General features: G+C 43.7%; 1 protein-coding gene across 1 annotated transcript; it reads right to left on the minus strand.

Moving 5' to 3' along the window:
* Window positions 1-6,273: 6,273 nt before the first annotated feature.
* LOC141042045 (uncharacterized) lies at window positions 6,274-8,175 on the minus strand. Its single transcript, XM_073509582.1, has one exon. It carries the CDS (start codon window positions 7,966-7,968, stop codon window positions 6,937-6,939), a length of 1,032 nt encoding a protein of 343 aa, XP_073365683.1. The 5' UTR covers window positions 7,969-8,175; the 3' UTR covers window positions 6,274-6,936.
* Between the last annotated feature and the right edge of the window lie 16,302 nt (window positions 8,176-24,477).

Below are 24,477 nucleotides of genomic sequence, written 5' to 3' on the forward strand. Positions count from 1 at the left end.
TGTTCATATCCCCGTTGAGGTAACCTAGTGCTACTCGAAAATTCTCCGGTTTCATGCGATTCGGAATGAGTTTGTTAACAAGACTTGATCAACCTTGTTAGTGGATTCCTTTTGATGAGCATGAGATGGATGAAGTTAGAAAAGCACAACCTTCTGTACCCTCCTTTTAGTTTCTGTTATTTAGATGAAATAAAGCAAAAATAGTATTTTCTGTCAGTTTTCTGAATTATCAGTGCAATAAAAAAATATCCCAAAAAAAAGTTCTCCAAATGCCCTGAAATTGAAATATGATTTTTTTCTGGAATATTTGAGAATATTTGGCACTGAGAACACAGCAGGGGGGGCAAGCACCTGGCCACGAGGGTCCAGGGTGCGCCCCCCTGCCTGATGGGCCCATGGTGGCTCCCCTCCACTTATTCCAGCCACCACACACTCCTTCTTCCTCCCAAAAAAATCACCAACCAGCTCAAGCAAGAGTTCTAGCTCATCTTGCTGCCATTTTCGATCTCCTTGCTCAAAGCTCCATTCACAAAACTGCTTTGGGGGATTGTTCTTCGGTATGTGACTCCTCCAATGGTCCAATTAGTTTTTGTTCTAGTGCTTTATTCATTGCAAATTTTTGCTGCCTAGCTGACCCTGTTCTTGAGCTTGCATGTCAAATTTATATGGTCCCAAGTAGTTCTAATGCATGATATAGTCTCTAGGCACTTGTGGGAGTAGTTGCTATCAATTTTGTTGAGCTTGGTTCACTTTTATTTGAAGTTACTAAAATTTTCAGAAATTTTCAAAAAATGATGAAGAGATTTTTGAGCGGCTCTTCGAACCGAAGCTCGAAGGATAAGCAAAGTGAAGAAGATAAGAGGCCCAAATATAATCTCCCTCGCACCGTGGAGGTTCGGCCGTGTGAATGGCCTTGTGATGATTTCTTGAGAGCAGCCGGGATTTATGATGATTTTTATGAGTTGGCTGAGAATGCAGGCCTCACCGACTTCCTCCGCGACCAACGCGAACAGTATCTCCTACTCACTAATATCTTTGTGCAAAATTTTCATTTCCATGCTAAGAGGTCACCACCTTCGGTGGATTTTTATTTATATGATGAGTATAAGGAGATGACCCTCTATGATTTTTGTGCGTTTTGCAAGTTGCCCTTTACGGGTAGCGTAGAGGAACCACATCGTAATGATGTGGAAGGGTTTATCGATACAATTGCTGTAGGGGAAACTAGGAAGGTTTTCTATGCAAGAATGACTAGCATACACTTTCCTGTTCTACGTTACTTTGCAATATTTGCTAGTAGATGTTTAATTGGTCACAGAAACTGTGGAAACCTTGGTGCCCCTGACATTGTTATTTTGTGCCATGCCTTGTTCCGTGATAACACATTTAGTATGGGCGCTATTGTTGCAAAGCGGTTAAATCTGAACCGTACGAAGGGCCCCATCTTGGGAGGTATCTTCGCCACGCGCCTCACTGCACACTTTAACATACCTATTAGGCAAAAAGAAGAAAAGTTGCTGCCTCCTGTTTTTCTAGACAATAAGAGTATGGTAGCACATGATTATATTGTTAAGAATAAGAAAAGGATGCTTAACTATAGACTGATATTTGATAAAGATTACTTTGAAACTATTACTTTGCCTGCTCCTTCTTTGTTTAATTTATCTTCAGGCAAGTATCTTGTTCAGCCAGAGGCATTTCATGCCTACCAAAACCCCACACCAGCTACAGAGCCAGAGCCGGAACCACAACTTGATCTTCCACGTCAGTCTGTTTACCAGTGGGATCCGGAGGAAATTGCCAACCAGCGGCATCCCGATGCTCCTTCTCAGTACGACCCCAATTACAACTTTGATCCATGGGCTTAGAACAATTTAGGCCAAAAGCCTAAGCTTGGGGGAGTACGTATTTCTCACCGACATTGCATTCATGTTCACACACTCATGCTAGTTGTTGGTGCTCATACTTTTTCATTGTATTATCCATGCTAGTTTATTTTCCTTTTTATGCTTTCTTCTTGTGTGTTTGAAAAACCTTAAGAAAAACTAAAAAAATAGTTGTAGCTTTTAGCTAGTTTACTTTTCATGCTGTAGTAGTAGTAATTAAAAGAAAACCCAAAAAGATTTCTTGTTCTTCTTTTGCTTGTTGGGAGCTTTCCCGTGTAAATAGTTTTATTTCTTTTCTTTTCCTTGGGGGTCGAGAGGGGGAGACCATTATGAAAATATTGAAGTGGCTCTTATATGCATTATTGTTGAATTAACCAAGAGCCCATATTACTTTGTCCTCTCCTTTGTATTGAATGCTCGCAGATTCCAGCTTAGTCCAATGGTGCACTATTATTATTATCCACACCGTTCGGTCGTGCAAGTGAAAGGCAGTAATGACGATATATGATGGACCGATTGAGATGAGAGAAGCTGGTATGAACTCGACCTCTCTTGTTTTTGTAAATATGATTAGTTCATCGTTCCTGATTCAGCCTATTATGAATGAACATGTTTGCAATGACAATTAGAGATTATAGTTGCTTATGCCATGCTTAATTAGCTAGGAGTTTATAATGGTTTACCTTGCGTTCCAACATGCTATTAAAATGGTTGTGATGTGGTATAGTAGGGTGGTATCCTCCTTTGAATGATTCGAGTGGCTTGACTTGGCACATGTTCACGCATGTAGTTGAAACAAAATCAACATAGCCTCTACGATATTTATGTTCATGGTGGATTATATCCTACTCATGCTTGCACTCAATGTTTATTAATTTTAATGCATGTTCATCACTGTTGTCGCTCTCTAGCTGGTCGCTTCCCAGTCTTTTGCTAGCCTTCACTTGTACTAAGCGGGAATACTGCTTGTGCATCCGATCCCTTAAACCCCAAAGTTATTCCATATGAGTCCACCATACCTTCCTATATGCGGTATCTACCTGCCGTTCCAAGTAAATTTGTATGTGCCAAACTCTAAACCTTCAAATGAAATTCTGTTTTGTAAGCTCGAATAGCTCATGTATCAACTAGGGCTGTCTGTACTTCCATGCTAGGCGGGTTATTCTCAAGAGGAGTGGACTCCGCTCCTCACTCACGAGAAAATGGCTGGTCACCGGGATGCCCAGTCCCATGCTTTAAGCAAATCAAATCAAAATAATTGCAAACAAAACTCCCCCGGGACTCTTGTTAGTTGGAGGCACCTGTTGTTTCGGACACGCCATGGATTGATTCTTGTTGGTGGAGGGGGAGTATAAACTTTACCATTCTGTTTGGGAACCGCCTATAATGTGTGTAGCATGGAAGATATCGAGATCTCTCGGTTGTTATGTTGACAATGAAAGTATACCACTCAAAATATTATTTATCTCTATTTCAAAAATTGAGTTCTAGCACCTCTACAAATCCCTGCTTCCCTCTGCGAAGGGCCTATGTATTTACTTTTATGTTGAGTCATCCTCCTCTTATTAAAAAGCACCAGCTAGAGAGCACCGTTGTCATTTGCATCCATTACTATTAATTTATATTGAGTATGATTATGACTGGATCTCTTTTACCATGAATTACAATGTTTAGTCAGTCCTTGATCTTCAGAGGTGCTCTGCATTTATGTTTTGCGGTCTCAGAAAGGGCTAGCGAGATACCATCTTGTTATATCATATTATGATTGTTTTGAGAAAGTGTTGTCATCCGAGATTTGTTATTATTGCTCGCTAGTTGATTATGCCATTGATATGCATAAACATGAGACCTAAGTGTTATTGTGAATATGGTTAGTTCATAATCTTTTCTGAAAACTTGAATGCTGGCTTTACATATTTACAACAACAAGAGCACACAGAGTTTGTAAAAGTTTTTCGTTATCACTTTCAGTTTATCAACTGAATTGCTTGAGGACAAGCAAAGGTTTAATCTTGGGGGAGTTGATACGTCTCCATCATATCTACTTTTCCAAACACTTTTGCCTTGTTTTGGATTCTAACTTGCATGATTTGAATGGAACTAACCCGGACTGACGCTGTTTTTGGCAGAATTGCCATGGTGTTATTTTTGTGCAGAAATAAAAGTTCTCGGAATGACCTGAAACTTCACGGAGAATATTTTTGGAATTTATAAAAAATACTGGGGAAAGAATCAAGGCCAGGGGGCCCACACCCTGTCCACGAGCGTGTGGGGCGCGCCCCCCTGCCTCGTGGGCCCCCTGGTGCTCCACCGACCTCAACTCCAACTCTATATATTCACGTTCGGGGAGAAAAAAATCAAAGAGAAGGATTCATCGCGTTTTATGATACGGAGCCGCCACCAAGCCCTAATCTCTCTCGGGAGGGCTGATCTGGAGTCCGTTCGGGGCTCCGGAGAGGGGAATCCATCGCCATCGTCATCATCAACCTTCCTCCATCACCAATTTCATAATGCTCACCGCCGTGCGTGAGTAATTCCATCGTAGGCTTGCTGGACGGTGATGGGTTGGATGAGATTTATCATGTAATCGAGTTAGTTTTGTTACGGTTTGATCCCTAGTATCCATTATATTCTAAGATTGATGTTGCTATGAATTTGCTATGCTTAATGCTTGTCACTAGGGCCCGAGTGCCATGATTTCAGATCTGAACCTATTATGTTTTCATGAATATATGTGAGTTCTTGATCCTATCTTGCAAGTCTATAGTCACCTACTATGTGTTACGATCCGGCAACCCCGAAGTGACAATAATCGGGACCACTCCCGGGGATGACCATAGTTTGAGGAGTTCATGTATTCACTATGTGTTAATGCTTTGGTCCGGTACTCTATTAAAAGGAGGCCTTAATATCCCTTAGTTTCCAATAGGACCCCACTGCCACGGGAGGGTAGGACAAAAGATGTCATGCAAGTTCTTTTCCATAAGCACGTATGACTATATTCAGAATACATGCCCACATTACATTGATGAACTAGAGCTAGTTCTGTGTCACCCTATGTTATAACTGTTGCATGAATAATCGCATCCAACATAATCATCCATCACCGATCCAATGCCTACGAGCTTTTCACATATTGTTCTTCGCTTAGTTACTTTTCCGTTGCCACTGTTACAATTACTACAAAACTATCACTGTTACTTTTGCCACCGTTACTGTTACTTCCATACTACTTTGCTACTAAATACTTTGCTGCAGATATTAAGTTGTCCAGGTGTGGTTGAATTGACAACTCAACTGCTAATACTTGACAATATTCTTTGGCTCCCCTTGTGTCAAATCAATAAATTTGGGTTGAATACTCTACCCTCGAAAACTATTGCGATCCCCTATACTTGTGGGTTATCACTCATTGATTTCATCTCATCTTCCATTGCCTTCATCCACTTTGATGAATGAGGGCTTCTCATGGATTCTTCATATGAGGTGGGATCTTTTTCCATATGAACCATTTCTGTGTTATAAACTTTAAAGTCAGTAGAAATAGCTGACTTTCTTGGTCTTGTAAACCTTCTAAGGGCCTCAGTTTCTGGCACATTCTGTGCCTCAACTTCTGGCACTTCTTCTAAAATTTGCTACTGCACCTCCCTTTCATGCTCAACAACGGTTTTAATCGGCTCCTGACGGACAGGTTCCGGGTCTGCTCCCATAGTTGTCATGGGTGGAGTTGCAACTGGTAGTGAGAAAAATGGCTCCTGAATCATCGTATTAGGTGCATGCAGCCTCTTCTCCTCAAGATCAATTTTCTGAGCTACGAAGCTCCCCCTCATCATTTCGTCCTCTAAGAAGACTGCATGTCTCGTTTCTACAAACTTTGTATATCTGTCTGGGCAGTAGAAATGAAAACCCTTTGATCTGTCTGGATAGCCAATGAAGTGGCAACTCACTGTTTTGGGATCTAACTTTGCAATGTTTGGATTAAACATTTTGGCCTCAGCAGGGCACCCCCACACCCTGAAGTGTTGTAGGGATGGCACCCTTCCTGTCCATAGCTCGTACGATGTTTTGGGCACCGACTTGCTTGGCACTCTATTGAGAATGTGAATGGCGGTTTTAAGCGCCTCCATCCATAATCCCAATGGCAAGTTGGAATAACTCATCATGCTACGCACCATATCCATAAGTGTATGGTTGCGCCTTTCAGCTACTCCATTTTGCTGAGGCTCGCCCGGCATTGAATACTGGGCTACTATGCTAGTCTCCTGCAAGAACTTCGCAAAAGGTCCAGGGACTTGGCCATATGGAGTGTGCCGACCGTATTACTCTCCCCCATGGTCGGACCTTACTATCTTTATTCTTTTATCATGCTGATTTTCAACTTCAGCTTTGAATATTTTAAATTTATCCAACACTTCAGATCTTTCTTTGAATTGATAAATATATCCATAGCGAGAGTAGTCATCTGTGAATGTTATGACCGAGTCATATCCATCCACACTTTTCACTGGAAATGGTCCACAAATATCAGTGTGAATGATTTCTAGTGTGCCTGTGCTATGGATTGCACCTTTTTTGATTTGTTTTACATACTTTCCTTTAATGCAATCTATGCATTGTTCTAAGTCTGAGAATTCTAACGGAGGAAGAATTTCACTTTTGACTAATCTTTCTATTCTCCCCTTCGAAATATGGCCCAAACGACAGTGCCATAATTTCGATGAGTCGAATGTTCTCTTTCTTTTCTTTTGTTCTTTATTCGATGCGGAAACATGTTCATTCACATTGCATACAGAATGCACTTTTTCACGAAGTGATAACAAAAGCACATCGTGTAGTAAAGCATCACCCACATAAGCATTATTATACCATATGGCACACTTGCCATATCCAAAATAACACTCATAATTATCTTTGTCCAAACATGAAACGCTAATTAAGTTTCTATTATATGAAGGAACATAAAGAACATCTCTAAGTAGAAGCTTGAATTCATCAGCTAACTCCAAGGAGATGTCGCCGACAGCTTCAACTTCCGCTTGAATTCCATTTGCTACTTCAATTCCTCTTTCCTTCTTAGCATAGTCCGGGTCGAATGGAATCCCTGTAAACAATTTGCAACATGAACAGTTGCTCCTGAGTCAATCCACCAAGTAGATTTCAAAAACTGTGTGTACAAGGATTCATTAACTAAGGAAACAATGTTGTTACCTTTCTTTGCCATTAAGGACTTCAGCCAAATAGGGCAGTCTTTCTTGTAATGCCCGGTCTTCTTACAGTGGAGACAAGTGTCTTTGTCCACTGGGAAAGGTTGTTGCTGACGCTGATGCTGATAGGGAGCTTTTCCTTGGGGCTTTGAAGGAGAACTTTCGTTGTTTTGATTGTAATTCTTTTTCTTGTGATCCTTCACATAGTTGAGTGAACCACCATGTGAGGCTTTGAGTCTGTCCTCTTCTTGGACACACATTGCTATTGTCTTTTCAATGTCCCATGTTCCAGGTGACATATCGTAGTTCACAACAAAAGTTTCAAACTCCTTTGGCAGTGAAGCCATGACCAGGTGGACTAGGAGCTTTGGTTTGATCTCCAGATCCTCATCCATGGGCTTTAGCTTTGCTGCCATATTGCTCATCCTAAGGATGTGCTCTCTTATTCCATGACTACCACCTGTGTAGCGTTCTGTCACCAGTTGCTCTAACACCTGGGTGGCATATATCTTTGAAGAGCCAGTGAACTGGCTCTTTATCTTTGTAAGCAACTCCCCTGAGGAAGTGCACTCTGCAATGGAGCCCACAACGGTGCTCTCAATTGTATTCTTTATAAATGCCATGCACTTTTTGTTTGCATTGACCCACTCTTGGTTTTCTATGATGTATGACATCTCCAAAGGAGCATAACCCCCCCTCTTTTTAGCCCACGCAGCATCATCATCAGTGGCCTCTCTTACTGGCTCTATAGGTCTGACCGGCTGTGGTTCTTCCACAACCCAGTCCAGGTCAGCAAGGACAAATGCCAGGTCAACTTTCTTCCTCCACTCAGTGTGATTGTCACCTCTGAGTGTCGGAACATCTTTTAGGCAACTCATCAGGTGAAAGCCTCCTGAAATCACAATTTAAGTGACATCAATATAACAATCATATGCATTAATCTAACGTTGGTCAAATTAAACATACAATTGTCTATGCAATTAAATCTATATTACCGTTGGGCAAAAATTAGAAATAAATGCACCTTTAAATTTCAATAATAAAACATGATCATGTTATTAACAACGTTGGTCATAAAAATAACATAATCATATTCATTTTAATAATCTCTTTAACATGCTCTTAAAAACATAATTCTATCTAAACTTTTATTTTCTTTGTAAAAGAGCACTATTAATTATTTACACAGCGGAAAAGCATGAATAAAAATTCATGAACTTTTTACTCTTTACAGAAACTTTTCTTTGACTGAATAAAAAATCATGAACTTTATTATTTTCTTTATAAAAATTGATGAACATTTCTTTTTCTGAAAACTTTCTATTTTAATTTTCAGAAACATTTTCTGTTTAATTTTCTATTTTCTAAACAAAAAATTTCGTTGGAAAAAATTGCATAGAAAATCTAATAGAAAACTGCCCAAAAAAACTGGACAAAAACTATTAAAACAAAAATAAAAATGGCTGCTGGCCTGGCGCGCTCGCCCGCGGCGGCTGGCCACGGCTGGCATGGTCCGGCTCCTGCGCCAGCAGCCTGCTCAGTGCAGCCAGCCAACCAGAGCCCAGCCGCGCGAGGCCACTTTCGGCCCAGTGGCCCATCCCAGCGCTAGGGTTTGTTTCTTTGCCGTCCTATGCGATCAGACAGCCGAGCGTCGATTTCGCTTGATCAAAACAACTCATCGGCGAGGCCGGGGGAAACCATAAAACGTTCTTCCCCTCGCGCGTCGCTCACCTTCGTCTCTCTCTCGCACGGCATCCTCACTCGCCGCCCGTCCACCGCGCCGCGCCCGGCCTCCCGGCGATGGCGGCGAGCGCCACCGCACCGCGATGCGTGAGCCCGCCCTTTCCCCCTCCTTTCCTTTGACAGAGAGAGAGGGACGTTAACGGCCACCTCTGCTTCCCTTCTCTCACTCCCGACTGCGCCGTTGCTTTTGACGCCGGTCGCCGGCAGCCGGAGACGGGGTTGAGCTCCGCCATTCCCTGGCGAGCTCTTCTCCCTCCTCCTTTCCTCCCTATCTACTACTTCTCCTTGTGCAGCAACAGAGAGAGAGAGAGATGCTGCGTGTCCGCCTTGCGGTGAGCGCGCCGCCGTCGAGCGGTTTGGCTGCGGTGCCTACCCCTTCTTCTTTTTTTGTCTTTTTATTTACTTTGTCGGCATGCCGTTGAGCTGGCTCCGGTAGTTCTTCGTCCGACGCCTCGGCTTGCCGATGCGCGTCCGGATCGAGAGGAACAGGTGCGGCCAGAGTGGCGGTGCACTTTTCTTTGCCCTTCTTTTCCCCTCTTTTTCGTTTTGGGGTTAGGGTTCTTGGGGGGAGGGGTAACGTTTTCCTTTGTGATCTATTTCAACCGAAAAATCCTATACCCAACCTGTCTGATACCATTGATAGATCACTGGATCGGTTAGGGTGAGGAATTCACGGTGAACCTACCTTCTCCTGTCCAGATGAGGAACTCCCGGTGCCGGCCATGGTGACGGTGGCCGGTAATGGCAGAGAGTGGATGGCGGCGGTGGTGGAGCTTTCCGTCGGCCTAGCGCAACCCTAGATCGGATTGGTGTGTCGGTGGTGTTGTGGTGCACGGTCAACCCCGTGATGCGTGCCCCGGCACCCCACCTCTTTATATTGCGCTAGCGACAGGGGCCCACCAACCATGGTTTGGTTGGGCGCCCCCGATCAGGGCGTGAGTTAGGGGCCCGTTCGACCCATTGGGTTCGAACGGGAGAGAGATCAACCTAACAAGTATGTGATAGTTTTTGCATGTCTATGTTATTGTAGATCAATGGCCCGTGCTACCGTTCTCTTAAATTTTAATGCGTTCCTAGAGAAAGCTAAGATGAAAGATGATGGTAGCAACTACACGGACTGGGTCCGTAACTTGAGGACTATCCTCATTGCTGCACAGAAGAATTATGTCCTGGAAGCACCGCTAGGTGCAAGACCTGCTGCAGGAGCAACTCCGGACGTTATGAACATCTAGCAGAGCAAAGCTGATGACTACTTCATAGTTCAGTGTGCCATGCTTTACGGCTTAGAATCGAGACTTCAAAGACGTTTTGAACGTCATGGAGCATATGAGATGTTCCAAGAGTTGAAGTTAATATTTCAAGCAAATGCCCGAGTTGAGAGATATGAAGTCTCCAACAGGTTCTATAGCTGCAAAATGGAGGAGAATAGTTCTGCCAGTGAAAATATACTCAAAATGTCTGGGTATCATAACCACTTGACTCAGCAGGGAGTTAATCTTCCTGATGATAGTGTCATTGACAGAGTTTTTCAATCACTGCCACCAAGCTATAAAGGCTTTGTGATGAACTATAATATGCAAGGGATGGAAAAGAAAATCCCCGAGCTCTTCACGATGCTAAAGGCTGCGAAGGTAGAAATCAAGAAGGAGCATCAAGTGTTGATGGTTAACAAAACCACTAGTTTCAAGAAAAGGGGTAAAGGGAAGAAGGGGAACTTCAAGAAGAACAGCAAGCAAGTTGCTGCCTAAGGGAAGAAGCCCAAGTCTGGACCTAAGCCTGAGACTGAGTGCTTCTACTGGAAAGGGACTGGTCACTGGAAGCGGAACTGCCCCAAGTATTTGGCGAATAAGAAGGATGGCAAAGTGAAAGGTATATTTGATATACATGTTATTTATGTGTACCTTACTAATGCTTGTAGTAGCGCCTGGGTATTTGATACTGGTTCTCTTGCTCATATTTGCAACTCAAAACAGGGGCTACGGATTAAACGAAGATTGGCTAAGGACGAGGTGACGATGCGCGTGGGAAATGGTTCCAAAGTCGATGTGATCGCCGTCAGCACGCTACCTCTACATCTACTTATTGTTTGATGTGAGATGGTTATTCATTTAAATCAGAGAATAATGGTTGATCTATTTATATGAGTAATACCTTTTATGGTCATGCACCCTTGATGAGTGGTCTATTTTTGTTGAATCTCGATTGTAGTGATAGACATGTTCATAATATTGAAGCCAAAAGATGCAAAGTTAATAATGATAGTGCAACTTATTTGTGGCACTGCCATTTAGGTCGTATTGGTGTAGAGCGCTTGAAGAAACTCCATGTTGATGGGCTTTTGGAATCACTTGATTATGAATCACTTGATGCTTGCGAACCATGCCTCACGGGCAAGATGACTAAGACTCGATTCTCCGGAACAATGGAGCGAGCAACTGACTTATTGGAAATAATACATACTGATGTATGCGGTCCGATGAGTGTTGAGGCTCGCGGCAGGTATCGTTATTTTCTGACCTTCACCAATTATTTAAGCAGATATGGGTATATCTACTTGATGAAACATAAGTCTGAAACATTTGAATAGTTCAAAGAATTACAGAGTGAAGTGGAAAATCATCGTAATAAGAAAATAAAGTTTCTACGATCTGATCGTGGAGGTGAATATTTGAGTTATGAGTTTGGTCTTCATTTGAAACAATGTGGAATAGTTTCACAACTCATGCCACCTGGAACACCACAGCATAATGGTGTGTCCGAACGTTGTAACCGTACTTTATTAGATATGGTGTGATCTATGATGCCTCTTACCGATTTACCGCTATCGTTTTGGGGTCATGTTTTAGAGACGGCTGCATTCACGTTAAATAGGGCACCATCTAAATCCGTTGAGACGACACCATATGAACTGTGGTTTAGCAAGAAACCTAAGCTGTCATTTCTTAAAGTTTGGGGCTGCGATGCTTATGTGAAAAAGCTTCAACCTGATCAGCTCGAACCCAAATCGGAGAAATGTGTCTTCATAGGATACCCAAAGGAGACTGTTGGGTACACCTTCTATCACAGATCCGAAGGCAAGATATTCATTGCTAAGAATGGATCCTTTCTAGAGAAGGAGTTTCTCTCGAAAGAAGTGAGTGGGAGGAAAGTAGAACTTGATGAGGTAATTGTACCTTCTCCCGAATTGGAAAGTAGTTCATCACAGAAATCGGTTCCAGTGGTTCCCACACCAATTAGTGAGGAAGCTAATGATGATGATCATGAAACTACAGATCAAGTTACTACCAAACCTCGTAGGTCAACCTGAGCATGATCCGCACTAGAATGGTACGGTAATCCTGTTCTGGAACTCATGTTACTAGACCATGATGAACCTACGGACTATGAGGAAGCGATGATGAGCCCAGATTCTGTGAAATGGCTTGAGGCCATGAAATCTGAGATGGGATCCATGTATGAGAACAAAGTATGGACTTTGGTTGAGTTGCCCGATGGTAGGCAAGCAATAGAAAATAAATGGATCTTCAAGAAGAAGACTGACGCTGACGGTAATGTTACTGTCTACAAAGCTCGACTTGTTGCGAAAGGTTTTCGACCAGTTCAAGGAGTTGACTACGATGAGACCTTCTCACCCGTAGCGATGCTTAAGTCTATCCGAATCATGTTAGCAATTGCCACATTTTATGATTATGAAATTTGGCAAATGGATGTCAAAACTGCATTCCTTAATGGATATCTTAAAGAAGAGTTGTATATGATGCAACCAGAAGGTTTTGTCGATCCTAAAGGTGCTAACAAAGTGTGCAAGCTCCAGCGATCCATTTATTGACTGGTGCAAGCCTCTCGGAGTTGGAATATACGCTTTGATAGTGTGATCAAAACATATGGTTTTATACAGACTTTTGGAGAAGCCTATATTTACAAGAAAGTGAGTGGGAGCTCTGTAGCATTTCTAATATTATATGTGGATGACTTATTGTTGATTGGAAATAATACAGAATTTCTGGATAGCATAAAAGGATACTTGAATAAGAACTTTTCAATGAAAGACCTCGGTGAAGCTGCTTATATATTGGGCATCAAGATCTATAGAGATAGATCAAGACGCTTAATTGGACTTTCACAAAGCACATACCTTGATAAAGTCTTGAAGAAGTTCAAAATGGATCAGTCAAAGAAAGGGTTCTTGCCTGTGTTACAATATGTGAAGTTGAGTCAGACTCAATGCCCGACCACTGCAGAAGATAGAGAGAAAATGAAAGTCATTCCCAATGCCTCGGCCATAGGTTCTATCATGTATGCAATGCTGTATACCAGACCTGATGTGTGCCTTGCTATAAGTTTAGCAGGGAGGTACCAAAGTAATCTAGGAGTGGATCACTGGACAGCGGTCAAGAACATCCTGAAATACCTAAAAAGGACTAAGGATATGTTTCTCGTTTATGGAGGTGACAAAGAGCTTGTCGTAAATGGTTACGTCGATGCAAACTTTGACAATGATCCGAATGACTTTAAGTCACAAACCGGATACGTATTTATATTGAATGGTGGAGCTGTCAGTTGGTGCAGTTCCAAGCAGAGCGTCGTGGCGGGATCTACGTGTGAAGCGGAGTACATAGCTGCTTCAGAAGCAGCAAATGAAGGAGTCTGGATGAAGGAGTTCATATCCGATCTAGCTGTAATACCTAGTGCATCGGGTCCAGTGAAAATCTTTTGTGACAATACTGGAGTAATAGCCTTGGCGAAGGAATCCAGATTTCACAAGAGAACCAAACACATCAAGAGACGCTTCAATTCCATTTGTAATCAAGTCAAGGAGGGAGACATAGAGATTTGCAAAATACATACGGATCTAAATGTTGCAGACGCGTTGACTAAGCCTCTTCCACGAGAAAAACATGATCAGCACCAAGACTCCATGGGTGTTAGAATCATTACTATGTAATCTAGATTACCGACTCTAGTGGAAGTGGGAGACTGAAGGAAATATGCCCTAGAGGCAATAATAAAGTTGTTATTTATATTTCCTTATATCATGGTAAATGTTTATTATTCATGCTAGAATTGCATTAATCAGAAACTTAGTACATGTGTGAATACATAGACAAACAGAGTATCCCTAGTATGCCTCTACTTGACTAGCTTGTTAATCAAAGATGGTTAAGTTTCCTGACCATAGACATGTGTTGTCATTTGATCAATGGGATGACATCATTAGAGAATGATGTGATGGACAAGACCCATCCGTTTGCTTAGCATAATGATCGTTTAGTTTTATTGCTATTGCTTTCTTCATGACTTATACATATTCCCCTGACTATGAGATTATGCAACTCCCGAATACCGGAGGAACACTTTGTGTGCTATCAAACGTCACAACGTAACTGGGTGATTATAAAGATGCTCTACAGGTGTCTCCGAAGGTGTTTGTTGAGTTGGCATAAATCGAGATTAGGATTTGTCACTCCGTGTATCGGAGAGGTATCTCTGGGCCCTCTCAGTAATGCACATCAGTATAAGCCTTGCAAGCAATGTGACTAATGAGTTAGTTGCGGGATGTTGCATTACGGAACGAGTAAAGAGACTTGCCGGTAACGAGATTGAACTAGGTATGATGATACCGGCGATCGAATCTCGGGAAAATAACATACCGATGACAAAGGGAACAACGTATGTTGTTATGCGGTTTGACCGATAAAGATCTTCGTAGAATATGTAGGAACCAATATGAGCATCCCGGTTCTACTATTGGTTATTGACCGGAGATGAGTCTCGGTCATGCCTACATAGTTCTCGAACCCGTAGGTTCCGCACGCTTAACGTTCGATGACGATCGGTATTATGAGTTTATGTGTTTTGATGTACCAAAGGTAGTTAGGAGTCCCAGATGTGATCACGGACATGACGAGGAGTCTCGAAATGGTCAAGAGGTAAAGATTCATATATTGGAAGGTTATATACGGACACCGGAATGGTTCCGAAGAAGATTGGGGATTTTTCGGAGTACCGGGAGGTTACCGGAACCCCCTGGGAAAGTTAATGGGCCTATTGGGCCATAGTGGAGGAGAGGAGGTAGGCCACAGGAGGTGGCGCGCTCCCCCCTTGCCCAATCCAAATTGGACAATGGGAGGGGGCGCGGCCCCCCTCTTTCCTTCTCCCTCTCCCTCTTTTCCCCTTTCCCCCTCTCCGTTAGAAGGAAAGGGGGCGAATCCTACTAGGAACGGAGTCCTAGTAGGACTCCCCCCTCTTGGCGTGCCCCCCTTGGGCCGGCCTCCTCCTCCCCCCTCCTTTATATACATGGGCAAGGGGCACCCCATAGACACAACAATTGTTTCTTAGCCATGTGCGGTGCCCCCCTCCACAGTTTACTCCTCTGGTCATAGCGTCGTAGTGCTTAGGCAAAGCCCCGCGCGGATCACATCACCAACACCATCACCACGCCGTCATGCTGACGGAACTCTCCCTCGACCCTCACTGGATCAAGAGCTCGAGGGACGTCATCGAGCTGAACGTGTGCTGAACACGGAGGTGTCGTACGTTCGGTACTTGGATCGCTTGGGTCGTGAAGACGTTCGACTACGTCAACCGCGTTAACATAATGCTTCCGCTTTCGGACTACGAGTGTGCGTGGACACACTCTCCCGTCTAGTTGCTATGCATCTCCTAGATAGATCTTGTGTGTTCGTAGGAAAAAATTTGAATTACTACGTTCCCCAACAGAGGGTGCCTACTACTACGTGGAGACCGCTGACGACCAGGAGTGGTTAGGAGGCTCCCAGGAAGGAGGCCTTGCCTTTTCGATCGTTGATACTTTTGTGCTAGCCTTCTTAAGGCAAACTTGTTTAACTCATGTCTGTACCCAAATGATGTTGCTTCCGCTAACTCGTTTGTATTCGAGCTTATGTATTCGAGCCCTCGAGGCCCCTGGCTTGTAATATAAAGCTTGTATTATCTCAATTTGTGTCTAGAGTTGTGTTGTGATATATTCCCATGAGTCCTTGATCTTGATCGTACACATTTGCGTGTATTATTAGTGTACAATTGAATCGGGGGCATCACAAGTTGTATCAGAGCCGACTGCCTGTAGGAACCCCCTTTCCAATTCCTTGGCCGAAGTTGAGTCTAGTCATTGAAAAACTTTTACTAACATGGTTGTGTGGCTTACGGGCCCACATCGCCATTGGGTGGTATTAGGATCTTTTGTTCCTCATCTATACTCTCGGATTCTGATCTCTCTTCTATTCGGGTTAAATGATTTTACTAAAATCTAACTATAGGTTTTCGAAAATACTTTCTCCCGGAGAGCCCCTCACTCCAGATGATCGCTTGGTGCACCAGAAGATTCCGAAGATACTCTCTGGTGTTCTCTCGAGACTTTGTGCCTGTTGCTTTTGCAATTCCCTACTACCGTTATTCCTATGGATAATTACATACACATATGGTTTTTGCTTTCATTCCTAGTTGCTCTTGTTATTACAAGATACGTCGACTTTAAGAATCCCTTGTGCCACTGCCTTGCAGTTCTTTGCCACATGAATACCCCTACGAATAATTCCTCACACTTATCGAGGATTTGTTCATTCCTAGTTGTTCATGTATTTCACAAAATTCTTCGAAATACTATTCAATTTTCAGAAAATCATCAGCAGCTTATTGCTCCTGAATTCCATATTTCTAGTAATCTTCGTTGACATCCTCTGTCACTATATTTTTGAGTCCCTTGATTCAATATGTTGCGAATGTTTGCAATCCTCAATCAGGTCCTAGAATTCATCCTTCCAGCTCAGACGTCATTTTCAACACGAGCTGGTTCTCGACCAATCAAATTGCCGACGGTTGTACCCCTAAGTCTATACAACTTATCTGTCCTTTATCAGAGTGTTTGCTTCTAATCCCTTGATTTGGAAATCAAAATTCCTTTGCATTTAAGCTTCAAATTATCCAGATGATTCCATAACCTGATTCATTTGCATTCTTTATTCCTCCGATTGAGTACCGATACTCACATCAGCTCCATTATGGATCGCCATATCCATTTTTGGATTATTATCCGACAGTCTCCTTCTTATTTAATCACCTTGTGAGTTATTTCCCTGATACATAATGCCTTCGGTAAATTGTACCCCTTTCCTTTTGTCAACCATGCTCTGCTTTCGAGCTTGTGTTAGTTACTCCTAAAGTTTGTGGTATATGTTCCTAAGATGCCCCTATGGGTTGAACCTATGCCTTCCCTAATCCGTGTGAACCCGAGCGTTTTCACGAGTCATACTCTTCTGGTGTTTTGCCAGATAAAATTTCAAAATTACAACTTCTTTGAAAACGAGAAGTGAATGAAAGGTTATGCATTGAAGAAGTGGGAGTCGAACTTGAACTTGGTGTTCATGCCCATGGACACGATGTAGATCTTATCATGGAAGCTTATTTTAAAGATAATTATCCCCTTGGTATAAGTTCATCCTATATCTGGGATCTGGTCTTTTGCAGTCATGGTTTCGACCATGTTGTTCTACTTTGGTTACATTCACAGACAAGTTAAAGCACTTGTCTTCTGCAGATCAATACATCTCCACAACCTCTATTTTGATCTTCCTTCAAGTATTACCCTCCGGTATCTCGAGAATGTCAAAGAACCGTGTTGCATCCTATGCGTCTTCATCTAGTATTGCTTCACACCGAGTTCATATTTCCTCGGGTTCTGAGTTATTAGTCACTGAGAACACCGATAAGTGAATCGATTCCGCACTCCGAATCAATAACTCTAAGTAATTTTCATTGATTACGAGTTTAATAATCCTTCAAGTCATTCCTAGCCTAATCGGCTAATATCATTATCATGCTAAATTATAATTGTGCTACCTGGTCCTTCTTCCCGGAGCACAATTTTTGACGATGAGCTAAGCTTACGTCGATCTTCCTCGTCATATCATTTCACCTTGAACATCAAGCTTGATTTTGAGTATGTGTCATACCCTTGGTTTCAATAACCTTTCGCTTCATCATTCCTTTGAATTGATGTCATGGCCGATCGATTACATCTTCATGAAATCTCTCGACAAATTTGTCATTTGTTTTCTTCCAGGATATCAATTGAATTCATGATGAGAAATACCATCCTTGCCCCTCGATGGTTTGTGTTATCATCGGCAACATTCTTGTCTGCCCCCCAACACAAACTTCTTCTTATAAATTTTGGAAATACATCCTTTTTGACAAGTCGATGGAATGCTGCTGAACCCATCGGCCACATCCTCATCTTTTCCCTGATAAAATTGCATATGTTCTAAAAACTTCCGATGGATCCTTTGTGTTCCCAAGGTCTGGCCTTTACCTGATGATCATGTCAATGCTATCCCGAAGCATGATTGTGGTACTCTAAACATCATTAAGAACATTGGAGGCGCAATGCTAAATGTTTCATGATCACTTATCCAAACACTGTTGTATGGTTCATTAATTTCCTCTCCCCTTTACCTAAATGGTAATCTACTTACTATCCTGTCATGGATATCACCCTCTGCTTGTCCTTGGGAAGGATATACTCCTGATATATGTGTGTAAACACATTTTCCATTCTGTTGGTCTGATTAATATAATAATCACATTTTCCTTTCCATTGTTTTGATTAACCTTTCTGCTAATCTAACTTATCTGGGCAGTGATATTTCCCTGCTTATGTAAGCACCTCGTTGTACAACTCTGTCAATAAGACCCTGTTACTAAGGTTTTGATCTAGAAAAAAAAATAAGGAAGCTTTCGAGATGAAGCGCCGCCGTCTCGAGGCAAAACCTGGGCAGAAGCAATCTAGGGCTTCAGCGGAGCTATTCTGCCGGGGAAACTTCCCTCCAGGAGGGGGAAATCAAAGCCATCATCATCACCAACGATCCTCTCATCATGGGAGGGCCAATCTGTTGGAAATATGCCCTAGAGGCAATAATAAAAGGTTATTATTATATTTCTTTGTTCATGACAATCGTCTATTATTCATGCTATAATTGTATTGTCCGGAAATCGTAATACATGTGTGAATACATAGACCACAACGTGTCCCTAGTAAGCCTCTAGTTGACTAGCTCGTTGATCAACAGATAGTCATGGTTTCCTGACTATGGACATTGGATGTCATTGATAATGGGATCACATCATTAGGAGAATGATGTGATGGACAAGACCCAATCCTAAGCATAGCATAAAAGATCGTGTAGTTTCATTTGCTAGAGCTTTTCCAATGTCAAGTATCTTTTCCTTAGACCATGAGATCGTGCAACTCCCGGATACCGTAGGAGTGCTTTGGGTGTGCCAAACGTCACAACGTAACTGGGTGACTATAAAGGTGCACTACGGGTATCTCCGAAAGTGTCTGTTGGGTTGGCACGGATGGAGACTGGGATTTGTCACTCCGTGTGACGGAGAGGTATCTCTGGGCCCACTCGGTAATGCATCATCATAATGAGCTCAATGTGACTAAGGCATTAGTCACGGGATCATGCATTGCGGTATGAGTAAAGAGACTTGCCGGTAACGAGATTGAACAAGGTATTGGGATACCGACGATCGAATCTCGGGCAAGTAACATACCGATTGACAAAGGGAATTGCATACGGATTGATTGAATCCTCGACACCGTGGTTCATCTGATGAGATCATCGTGGAACATGTGGGAGCCAACATGGGTATCCAGATCCCGCTGTTGGTTATTGACCGGAGAGGCGTCTCGGTCATGTCTGCATGTCTCCCGAACCCGTAGGGTCTACACACTTAAGGTCCGGTGACGCTAGGGTTGTAGAGATATATGTATGCGGAAACCCGAAAGTTGTTCGGAGTCCCGGATGAGATCCCGGACATTGCGAGAGGTTCCGGAATGGTCCGGAGGTGAAGAATTATATATAGGAAGTCCAGTTTCGGCCACCGGGAAAGTTTCGGGGGTTACCGGTATTGTACCGGGACCACCGGAAGGGTCCCGGGGGTCCACCGGGAGGGGCCACCTATCCCGGAGGGCCCCGTGGGCTGAAAGTGGAAGGGAACCAGCCCTTAGTGGGCTGGGGCGCCCCCCTTGGGCCTCCCCCCATGCGCCTAGGGTTGGGAACCCTAGGGGGGAGCTTCCCCCTTGCCTTGGGGGGCAAGGCAATCCCTTCCCCCCTTGGCCGCCGCCCCCCCCTTGGAGATCCCATCTCCCAGGGCTGGCGCACCCCCTCAGGGGCCTATATAAAGGGGGGAGGGAGGGCAGCAACCTACAGCCTTGGGCGCCTCCCTCCTCCCCTGCAACACCTCTCTCTCTCTCGCAGAAGCTCGGCGAAGCCCTGCCGGAGACCCGCTACATCCACCACCATGCCGTCGTGCTGTTGGATCTCCATCAACCTCTCCTTCCCCCTTGCTGGATCAAGAAGGAGGAGACGTCGCTGCACCGTACGTGTGTTGAACGCGGAGGTGCCGTCCGTTCGGCACTCGGTCATCGGTGATTTGGATCACGGCGAGTACGACTCCGTCATCCACGTTCATTGGAACGCTTCCGCTCGCGATCTACAAGGGTATGTAGATGCACTCCTTTCCCCTCGTTACTAGTAGACTCCATAGATGCATCTTGGTGAGCGTAGGAAAATTTTAAATTATGCTACGATTCCCAACAGTGGCATCATGAGCCAGGCCTATGCGTAGTTACTATGCACGAGTAGAACACAAAGTAGTTGTGGGCGTTGAGTTTGCCAATTCTTCTTGCCGCTACTAGTCTTTTCTTGTTTCGGCGGCATTGTAGGATGAAGCGGCCCGGACCGACCTTACACGTACACTTACGTGAGACAGGTTCCACCGACTGACATGCACTAGATGCATAAGGTGGCTAGCGGGTGTCTGTCTCTCCTACTTTAGTCGGAACGGATTCGATGAAAAGGGTCCTTATGAAGGGTAAATAGAAATTGGAAAATCACGTTGTGGTCATACGTAGGTAAGAAATGTTCTTGCTAGAAACCTACAAACCACGTAAAAACTTGCAACAACAATTAGAGGACGTCTAACTTGTTTTTGCAGCAAGTGCTATGTGATGTGATATGGCCAGAAGATGTGATGAATGATATATGTGATGTATGAGATTGATCATATTCTTGTAATAGGAATCACGACCTACATGTCAATGAGTATGACAACCGGCAGGAGCCATAGGAGTTGTCTTTATTATTTTGTATGACCTGCGTGTCATTGAATAACGCCATGTAAATTACTTTACTTTGTTGCTAAACGCGTTAGCCATAGAAGTAGAAGTAATCGTTGGCGTGACGACTTCATGAAGACACAATGATGGAGATCATGATGATGGAGATCATGGTGTCATGCCGGTGACGAAGATGATCATGGTGCCCCAAAGATGGAGATCAAAGGAGCATGATGATATTGGCCATATCATGTCACTATTTGATTGCATGTGATGTTTATCATGTTTTTGCATCTTATTTGCTTAGAACGACGGTAGCAAGTAGGATGATCCCTTATAATAATTTCAAGAAAGTGTTCACCCTAACTGTGCACCGTTGCGAAGGTTCGTTGTTTCGAAGCACCACGTGATAATCGGGTGTGATAGATTCTAACGTTCGAATACAACGGGTGTTGACGAGCCTAGCATGTACAGACATGGCCTCGGAACACACGCAATACACTTAGGTTGACTTGACGAGCCTAGCATGTACAGACATGGCCTCGGAACACGGAGGACCGAAAGGTCGAGCATGAGTCGTATAGAAGATACGATCAACATGGAGATGTTCACCGATCTTGACTAGTCCGTCTCACGTGATGATCGGACACGGCCTAGTTAAGCTCGGATCATGTTTCACTTAGATGACGAGAGGGATGTCTATCTGAGTGGGAGTTCATTAAATAATTTGATTAGATGAACTCAATTATCATGAACTTAGTCTAAAATCTTTACACTATGTCTTGTAGATCAAATGGCCAACGTAGTCCTCAATTTCAACGCGTTCTTAGAGAAAACCAAGCTGAAAGATGATGGCAGCAACTATACGGACTGGGTCCGGAACCTGAGGCTCATCCTCATAGTAGCCAAGAAAGATTATGTCTTAGAAGCACCGCTAGGTGATGCACCAATCCCACAGAACCAAGACGTTATGAACGCTTGGCAATCACGTGCTGATGATTACTCCCTCGTTCAGTGCGGCATGCTTTACAGCTTAGAGCCGGGTCTCCAAAAGCGTTTTGAGAAACATGGAGCATATGAGATGTTCGAGGAGCTGAAACTGGTTTTTCAAGCTCATGCCCGGGTCGAGAGATATGATGTCTCCGACAAGTTCTTCAGCTGTAAAATGGAGGAGAATAGTTCTGTTAGTGAGCACACTCAGAATGTCTGGGTTGCATAACCGCTTGTCTCAGCTGGGAGTCAATCTCCCGGATGACGCGGTCATTGACAGAATTCTTCAGTCGCTTCCACCAAGCTACAAGAGCTTTGTGATGAACTTCAATATGCAGGGGATGGAAAAGACCATTCCTGAGGTATATTCAATGCTGAAATCAGCTGAGGTAGAGATCAGAAAAGAACATCAAGTGTTGATGGTGAATAAAACCACTAAGTTCAAGAAGGGCAAGGGTAAGAAGAACTTCAAGAAGGACGGCAAGGGAGTTGCCGCGCCCGGTAAGCCAGTTACTGGGAAGAAGTCAAAGAATGGACCCAAGCCCGGGACTGAGTGCTTTTACTGCAAGGGAAGTGGTCACTGGAAGCGGAACTGCCCCAAATATTTAGCGGACAAGAAGAAGGCCGGCAACACCCAAGGTATATGTGATATACAAGTAATTGATGTGTACCTTACCAGTACTCGTAGTAGCTCCTGGGTATCTGATACCGGTGCGGTTGCTCATATTTGTAACTCAAAGCAGGAACTACGGAATAAACGGAGACTGGCAAAGGACAAGGTGACGATGCGCGTCGGGAATGGTTCCAAGGTCGATGTGATCGCCGTCGGCACGCTACCTCTGCATCTACCCACGGGATTAGTTTTAAACCTCAATAATTGTTATTTAGTGCCAGCTTTGAGCATGAACATTGTGTCTGGATCTCGTTTAATTCGAGATGGCTACTCATTTAAATCCGAGAATAATGGTTGTTCTATTTATTTGAGAGATATGTTTTATGGTCATGCCCCGCTGTTCAATGGTTTATTTTTGATGAATCTCGAACGTGATGTTACACATGTTCATAGTGTGAATACCAAAAGATGTAAAGTTGATAACGATAGTCCCACATACTTGTGGCACTGCCTCCTTGGTCACATTGGTGTCAAGCGCATGAAGAAGCTCCATGCAGATGGACTTTTGGAGTCTCTTGATTACGAATCATTTGACACGTGCGAACCATGCCTCATGGGTAAGATGACCAAGACTCCGTTCTCCGGAACAATGGAGCGAGCAACCAACTTATTGGAAATCATACATACCGATGTGTGTGGCAATGAGTGTTGAGGCTCGCGGAGGATATCGTTATGTTCTCACTCTCACTGATGATTTAAGTAGATATGGATATGTCTACCTGATGAAACACAAGTCTGAAACCTTTGAAAAGTTCAAAGAATTTCAGAGTGAGGTTGAGAATCAACGTGACAGAAGAATAAAATTCCTACGATCAGATCGTGGTGGAGAATATTTAAGTCACGAGTTTGGTGCACACTTAAGGAAATGTGGAATAGTTTCACAACTCATGCCGCCTGGAACACCTCGGAGAAATGGTGTGTCCGAACGTCGTAATCGCACTCTATTGGATATGGTGCGATCTATGATGTCTCTTACCGATTTACCGCTCTCATTTTGGGGTTATGCTTTAGAGACTGCCGCATTCACTTTAAATAGGGCTCCGTCGAAATCCGTTGAGACGACACCGTATGAATTATGGTTTGGGAAGAAACCTACGCTGTCGTTTCTAAAAGTTTGGGGATGCGATGCTTATGTCAAGAAACTTCAACCTGAAAAGCTCGAACCCAAATCGGAAAAATGCGTCTTCATAGGATACCCTAAGGAAACTATTGGGTATACCTTCTACCTCAGATCCGAAGGCAAGATCTTCGTTGCCAAGAACGGGTCCTTTCTGGAGAAGGAGTTTCTCTCGAAAGAATTGAGTGGGAGGAAAGTGGAACTTGATGAGGTGATAGTCACCCCTTCCGAACCGGAAAGTAGCGCAGCGCGGGAAAATGTTCCTGTGGTGCCTACACCGACTGGGGAGGAAGTTAATGATGATGATCATGAAGCTTCGGATCAAGTTACTGAACTTCGTAGGTCCACAAGGACACGTTCCGCACCAGAGTGGTACGGCAACCCTGTCCTGGAAATCATGTTGTTAGACAACGGTGAACCTTCGAACTATGAAGAAGCGATGGCGGGCCCGGATTCCGACAAATGGCTAGAAGCCATGAAATCCGAGATAGGATCCATGTATGAAAACGAAGTATGGACTTTGACTGACTTGCCCGATGATCGGCGAGCCATAGAAAACAAATGGATCTTTAAGAAGAAGACGGACGCGGATGGTAATGTGACCATCTACAAAGCTCGACTTGTCGCTAAGGGTTATCGACAAGTTCAAGGGGTTGACTACGATGAGACTTTCTCACCCGTAGCGAAGCTTAAATCCGTCCGAATCATGTTAGCAATTGCCG

This window comes from Aegilops tauschii, chromosome 2 (assembly GCF_002575655.3).
Source record: "Aegilops tauschii subsp. strangulata cultivar AL8/78 chromosome 2, Aet v6.0, whole genome shotgun sequence".
NCBI classification, from domain to species: Eukaryota; Viridiplantae; Streptophyta; class Magnoliopsida; order Poales; family Poaceae; genus Aegilops; species Aegilops tauschii.

What these genes read in the sequence shown, in the direction of transcription:
- LOC141042045 (XM_073509582.1), bottom strand. Translation starts at nt 7,968, where the DNA reads ATGAGTTGCCTAAAAGATGTTCCGACACTCAGAGGTGACAATCACACT.